Source organism: Aplysia californica, unplaced genomic scaffold (assembly GCF_000002075.1).
Source record: "Aplysia californica isolate F4 #8 unplaced genomic scaffold, AplCal3.0 scaffold00048, whole genome shotgun sequence".
In the NCBI taxonomy this organism is placed as follows: Eukaryota; Metazoa; Mollusca; class Gastropoda; order Aplysiida; family Aplysiidae; genus Aplysia; species Aplysia californica.
The window spans coordinates 1,799,459-1,806,705 of record NW_004797318.1 but is presented as its reverse complement, the minus strand read 5'-3'; the positions used below and the strand labels follow the sequence as shown (position 1 = coordinate 1,806,705).

Genomic DNA, 7,247 nt, shown 5'->3' with positions numbered 1-7,247 from the left:
GGGGGAAGAAAAATCGAGGAGACATAGGTTCTAGTTTGAGGCTTTTCTACAATAACCAAATGTCTCTATAACCAAACACCAATGACCAGATGTCTCAATAATTCTATGACCAAATATCCCTTTAACCAAATGTCTCTATAACCAAACACTAATGACCAGATGTCTCAATAATTCTATGACCAAATGTCCCTTTAACCAAATGTCTCTATAACCGAATGTGTGGATAACCTAATGTCTGGATAACCAAATGTCTTAATAACCTAATGTCTGGATAACCAAATGTCTCTATAACCAAATGTCTCAATAATCTTATGTCTGGATAACCAACATGTCTGAATAACCAAATGTCTGGATAACCAAATGTGTGGATAACCAAATGTCTTGTCCACTTCCAGGGAGATCAAGGACGTACCGGAAGGAGAGGCAGACGCGGTCTGCGCGGAAAGACAGTGAGTTCCGTTGGCTGCTTGTGCTGTTTAGTTTACATGTTTGTTGCAACGTCACTTTTCTTGTCAGTTGTTTGACTTTGTCTACGTTTGTTGCTATCCCTGTGTTGGGATTTTGTGTAAAGCTCAACATGTACAATTGTACTACTTCAACTATCAGTGAGTCGGTATGATAAAAGTCTACGAGGAGTAAACACGAAAAAACAATTTTCTGTGATGGATCTAAATCTCTCTGTGGAAGTCTGGTATCTTTATAACTATGCACAACATTCTAAATATCATGATAGTCGTACTATAGCAATGACTTGTAATAAAAGTAGCGGTAATATTTTATATTCATTCTGTCATGCAAAATCAAACTAAAATTAGAGGGTTCAGACAGGCAAAGCACACAGTATACATTAACCACGAGTGATGACTTCCACAAATGTGGAAAGTTTCATTAATTTTTTGTGCTGTCTTCAACCCAATTTAGGTTTTTCAGAATAGGGGGCTGCCTCAGCCCAGCCTTTTAAGAGCTCACCTGGACTGAGGGAGGAACAACCATGTTGTTTTTTGCCCTGCTATTTCATCAGAAGCTCAGAGAGGAAAATCATTTTGACCATGATGATAACCTTCTATTGGTGCCCACATAATCAGCATTTGTCTTTGTATTGTGTTTATTTTAACCTACAGAAAAGAGTATTTGTAACAAGGTATTGTTTGTAGTACATGCCATAAAAGAACTTATGTTTGGTAGAGTGTCTTCTGTAGTTTGAGTGTAAAAAAAAAAAATATTTTGACGGAGTATTGTTTCCTTTTTTGTCTCCAGGGTCTCATCGGACCTCAGGGAGAGCAGGGAGAGCCTGGACTCAGAGTGAGTACCCTTGTATCTTTGACCTTGACCTTGTGTGTGAGAAGTCTCAATCATGTGATCATATGACCTTATGCAGTTACAAGCACTGATAAACACTTATAAAAAAAACCAACCCCAAAAAGCCTCAACAGTTTGTCACCTGACTGCTTCAACAAACTTGGAGTAACATTTACTGCTAGAGGTAGAGTGTGAAGACAAAGCCCTTGGACAAAGATCGAGAGATGTATAATCTTGGACCGTTTCGTGCTGTAACAATGCTGTTAGACTGGTCTGTGGCATCTTTCTCTCTTATTAAAGAAAAAAAATCCCTCAAGGTTTTTGAGTTTAACTTTTCTATGATTTTTTATTTCAATAACCAGCATCTTTTTTATTACAAAAATGTTTTTTCCCTCAATGTGATTTATTTTATGTGTTTTTGTTCTCTTTTTTTGTTGTAAATCCCATTTTTTAAAAAGATAACTTTACTTCTTTCTAACAATTGACATGTTCTGTGCTTGTTCCCCTCCTGCAGGGCCAAAGAGGAGAGAGAGGCAAGCAGGGAATCCCCGGACCCCCCGGACCCAAGGGAGATCTTGGAGTCCCTGGACCCCCAGGATTTACCGGAGAGCAAGGTATCCAAGGACCACCCGGACCCCCAGGACTCATGGGACCTCCCGGACCCAGCGTAAGTGGAGGAAAAAAAGGGGACTTGTTGTCCTTGGAAAAGGGGAATTGTTATTGCTAGTGTTTTTTATGCTCAGGAAAGCTTGTTATAATTTGTTATTGTTGGTTGTGGTTTGTCATGATTAGGATTAAAACAAAGATGGGGTATGGATGAGTAACGTTTGAGTTTAGATGTACGTGTCTTTGGACACCTGAATAGACATAAAGGTCTTGAACATCTAGCTCTCACTGGCAAAATTGAAGGCAAACGAGGCAGGGGTAGGCCCAGAGCAACCTACTTAGAGAATGGAAAACAAATGGGTAATGGTGAAAGATCAAAGAAACATAGCTTTTTTAAGAACATCCAAGCAAAGGAATGAATGGAGAACCATGATCGCTGATGTCTGCAATGACCTTGCCTGGCTCTATCAACCTGTGCTGACAAGGATAAGATGTCTCAGTAGAAAGGCCGATAAACTTGATAATAATTCTCCCCTCAGGGTTGTCAAACTCACGTCTTCTAAGTGTTACAGCCGCAATAACGACCGTGCTGACTTGCCTGGAGTGTAGTTTGTCGGAAATAGACCTAGTCAAATCTTCTAGTCGTGATCCAGGCATAAATTCAAGTGTTTGTAGTTTTTATATTTCACATTTACTAATATCTACTTAAAAAGGTCTGCTTTTTTTCCTGCAACCTTACTAGTTATCATTTCCCATTTTAGTTATATTCTTCCCTAGTCTTCTATTTTTTTCTCGATCTCTATGGCAATCTTTTTCTAATTTCCAACATTCTCCTTTCTTTTTTGGATTTGACTTAATTCTTCTTTTTTTTTGGTCCCTTTTCTCAGGGAGTGGCTGGACAAGATGGACAGACCGGAGTCCCCGGTGACCGTGGTGAGCCTGTGAGTATATCATTTGTTTTTATTTGTTTGTTTGTTTGTTTGTTTGTTGTTTTTGGATACATTATAGATGTAGACAGACAGCAGGTGTCAGAGTGTTTCTTAAAATTGACCATAAAGCAGACGTAGTTAGTAACATTTTTTACTGCCTCCTCATTTCCTACTTATTTTTCATTTTTTGCTTGTCTGTGGTCTTCATTCTTTCTTATTGCCTTTTATAAATTTGTGTAGTTCTTGTAGCTTTTACAGGAACTTTTATACGTAAGAAATTGTTTGATAGCAAAATGACACTTGTGTTTATCCCTTTTGTAGCTTCAACAGAATATACACAATTCAGAAACTGTTCCACAGCACAATAAAGCTTATACCAGCTCGACTTTGTAGCCAATACAGGAATGTGCACAATGTTCAGAAACTGTTCCTTAGCACAATAGGACAACAATGTTTGTATCTGCTCCTTTTTGAAGTCACAGCAGGAATATACACAATGTTTGTACCTGCATACTTCAAAAGCTGTTCAATAGATCATTGACATTTGTGAAGCGTTCTGACAAAATGAGTTACTTCTCAGACTTGAGTCCAATGGAAATCACTACATCATGCTTATAGGTGAAGCTTTTCCAATTTATAAGTAGGAAATAATAAAAAGCATGTTATTCTGTAAGAATATGGCATTAATAGAAAATCTACTTGTTAGACCCTAGTGTTGATTTTTGGCCAATATCTCCATTTGTGGATTGCGAGAAGTAAATCATTTTGTCAGCACACCTCATATTTGTTCCTGCTCCACCATATATTTATTCAGGAATTTATTAACTTCAGAAACTGTTTGATGTATTCAGGAACTTACACAGTTCAGAAACTGTTTGATGTATTCAGGAACTTACACAGTTCAGAAACTGTTTGATGTATTCAGGAACTTACACAGTTCAGAAACTGTTTGATGTATTCAGGAACCTACACAGTTCAGAAACTGTTTGATGTATTCAGGAACTTACACAGTTCAGAAACTGTTTGATGTATTCAGGAACTTACACAAAGTTCAGAAACTGTTCAATTTATTCAGGAACTTACACAGTTCAGAAACTGTTCAATTTATTCAGGAACTTACACAGTTCAGAAACTGTTCAATTTATTCAGGAACTTACCCAAAATTCAGAAACTGTTCAATAATGCGGGATGTTTCTTCAATAATGCGGTGATGTTTCTTCAATAATGCGGTGATGTTTCTTTAACTCATTAGCTCTTTATCTCCCGTAAGTTCTTTAACTCATTAACTCTTTATCTCCCGTAAGTTCTTTAACTCATTAGCTCTTTATCTCCCGTAAGTTCTTTAACTCATTCACTCTTTATGTTTGTTAAGTTCTTTAACTCATTAGCTCTTTGTCTCTGATATGTTCTTTAACTCATTAACTCAATAATGCGGTGATGTTTCTTCAATAATGCGGTGATGTTTCTTCAATAATGCGGTGATGTTTCTTCAATAATGCGGTGATGTTTCTTCAATAATGCGGTGATGTTTCTTCAATGACGCGGTGATGTTTCTTCAATAACACGATGATGTTTCTTCAATAACACGATGATGTTTCTTCCACAGGGTATTCCTGGCAGCCCTGGACAGCCTGGACCAGTTGGAGTGATGGGACCTGCTGTAAGTTAGATAGAGATAGATCTATGTGTCATGTCGTGATGAGTCCTGCTGTAAGTTAGATAGAGATAGATCGATGTGTCATGACGGGGTGGAATCAGGCGCTCGTCAATTTTTGAGCATGTGGAGTTATTGGTACCATCTGAAAGCTGTTTCATTTGACTTGCTTGTAATGAAATAAATATCCATCTATCTTGAGTTGAAGTCAAAATATTTTCGATTGAAGGAGATGAGGTCGCCTGGTTTCAGTGGTGAAATTCGTGACAAAATGGCCACCAAAGTTTGGTAATTTCAGTAGTTGAAAAAAGTCCTTCAAACTGAAAAATGACATATCATTGTGCCTTTAATCAATGTTTTTCAGTAAAATTCACGTGGAAATGAGTTTTTATATGGACATGAAAGGTGTTGAGCTCTCCCCAAATAAATTCGATAAAAATATTTTAAAACTGGGTGAAAAATGCCTTTTTCTTTGATTTGGTTATTTTGACGAGTGCTTGATTCAAATACGCCGCCTCACTTATAGTTTTATGTGAAAATATGTAGCTTTGGACAAAGTCCTCTATCCATAGATGTCTTATTTAGCTAAGATAGAAAGGAATACACTTGGAGACAATTGAATTTGAAGAAAAGCTTGAAGCGTGTGCGAGAGAGAGAGAGAGAGAGAGAGAGAGAGAGAGAGAGAGAGAGAGAGAGAGAGGGAGAGGGAGAGGGAGAGGGAGAGGGAGAGAGGGAGAGGGAGAGGGAGAGGGAGAGAGAGAGAGAGAGAGGGAAAGAAAGTGAGAGAGAAAGTGAGAGAGATAAGAGGGTATTATCTGAGCCTAGTTTTTTCTCGCCATAGTGGAACAATGTCCTTACTCCTCCTCCATGTTCGAACTAAACTGAACCAATAAATGATTTATATTTCTAAAGACACTATCTACTCATACTTAAGTGCTGGTGTAGCCTTGTACTCTTCTGTCTTTTCATTCAGTACTTCTCTAATGTCGATGTAACTGGCATGCGTGACATGTAATGTGTAACCTGAGGTGTGAGGGTTAACTCAAGTATGTGTGGTGTGTAATCAGAAGTACTTGTGTAACTGTGATGTGTGGTGTGTAATCAGAAGTACTTGTGTAACTGATATGTTTGATGTGTGATGTGTAATGTGTAACCAGAAGTGTGACTGGTAACTCATGTATGTGTGATGAGTGATGTGTACCCAGAAGTATTTGTGTAACTGGTTTGTTTGATGTGTGATGTGTGATGTGTAGTCAGAAGTATTTATGTAATGTGTACGTGCGATGTCTACCCAGAAGTATTTGCGTAACTGCTATGTGTGATGTGTACCCAGAAGTGTTTGTCTTTCCCCCCAGGGACCCAACGGAGAGAGCGGCCCACCAGGAGAGCGTGGACCCCCAGGAAACTCCGTAAGTTTCCCTTTTTAGTTTTTTAGAGCACCAGCCAAAAACCCACTGTAAGTTTCTGTTTTTAGTTTTTTAGAGCTGATAAGTGTCGAAGATTTGAGGTGTTACTAGAGAGGAACATAAAACAATGGTTAGAGAAGGTTCGACTGTGTCTTTAATAATGAAACTTCTCTGCCGTAGCCGTGGAACTGAACAGCACAAATAATGTGGTTGACTGACGTACAGACTTTTTCTGCTCGTTATGTTTATTATGAACTAGTTGACTTTCAAGTGTTAAAATACAAACTTTCAGCAGTTTAGTTGTTATAAGAAGCTTATCATCTATATATCTCTCCTAAGAGCTAAGAGTTCCATGTTATGCAGAAATATTTCATCTTATTTCTGAATATTATCTGAAGTGAGGTCTGAAATTAACACCTTTTTTGTGTACAGCCTCAGTTTTCCATTATTTGCATAAATATTTTATCTTATCTCTGAATATTTCTGAAAGGCAGCTCTGAAATTTACATCTTGTTTTGTTTTTACAGCCTTAGTTTTCTGTGAAAGAGAAAGATTAAGACATGGCTTACTCGAATTTTCTTTACTATAAAAGTGTTTTTCTTCCAAAAGTAGAGGGGAAAAAAGTGCTGACATTACGATTTCTTCATGAATGTTTTTCCTCTTTGTCGACAGGGACCCCCCGGAGACACTGGTATCCCAGGAGCCTCTGGCAAGACTGGCGCTCCCGTAAGTTCTTTAACTCATTCACTCTTTATCTCCCGTAAGTTCTTTAGCTCATTAACTCTTTATCTCCCGTAAGTTCTTTAGCTCATTAACTCTTTATCTCTGATAAGTTCTTTAACTCATTCACTCTTTATCTCCCGTAAGTTCTTTAGCTCATTCACTCTTTATCTCCCGTAAGTTCTTTAACTCATTCCCTCTTTCTTTCCAGTAAGTTCTTTAACTCATTCACTCTTTATCTCCCGTAAGTTTTTTAACTCATTCACTCTTTATTTCTGGTAAGTTCTTTAACTCATTAGCTCTTTGTCTCTGATATGTACTTTACCTCATTAACTCTTTATCTCCTGTAAGTTCTTTAACTCGTTCACTCTTTATGTCTGTTAAGTTATTTAAACTCAGAGGTCCTGATTCTTAACTGGTCATTTTTAAGCACAAGGGGGCTATCCCCAAAAATGCTGCTTTTAGAAAATTGAAGGTAAAGTTTTTGGACCCTTGTTCAGTTTCTTTAAAAGACAAGGAGAGTTTTCTCTATAACCAAACAAATATACACACCAATGAAACCAAACTTCTCCTATAGGTAGGGCAATGTCCACTTTTGGTGTAGATGAAGATTTTCTGAAACCCCCAAAAATC

General features: G+C 37.8%; 1 protein-coding gene across 1 annotated transcript in view; it reads left to right on the top strand.

The window, feature by feature from the left end:
* Positions 1–7,247, top strand: part of LOC101860554 (collagen alpha-1(I) chain) — a gene marked incomplete in the record, with an annotated part of 121,497 nt that overhangs the window by 79,577 nt on the left and 34,673 nt on the right. The window contains 7 exon segments of the mRNA XM_035968271.1: positions 396–449; positions 1,258–1,302; positions 1,814–1,966; positions 2,793–2,846; positions 4,441–4,494; positions 5,844–5,897; positions 6,567–6,620. Coding sequence (XP_035824164.1) covers positions 396–449; positions 1,258–1,302; positions 1,814–1,966; positions 2,793–2,846; positions 4,441–4,494; positions 5,844–5,897; positions 6,567–6,620 — 468 coding nt within the window.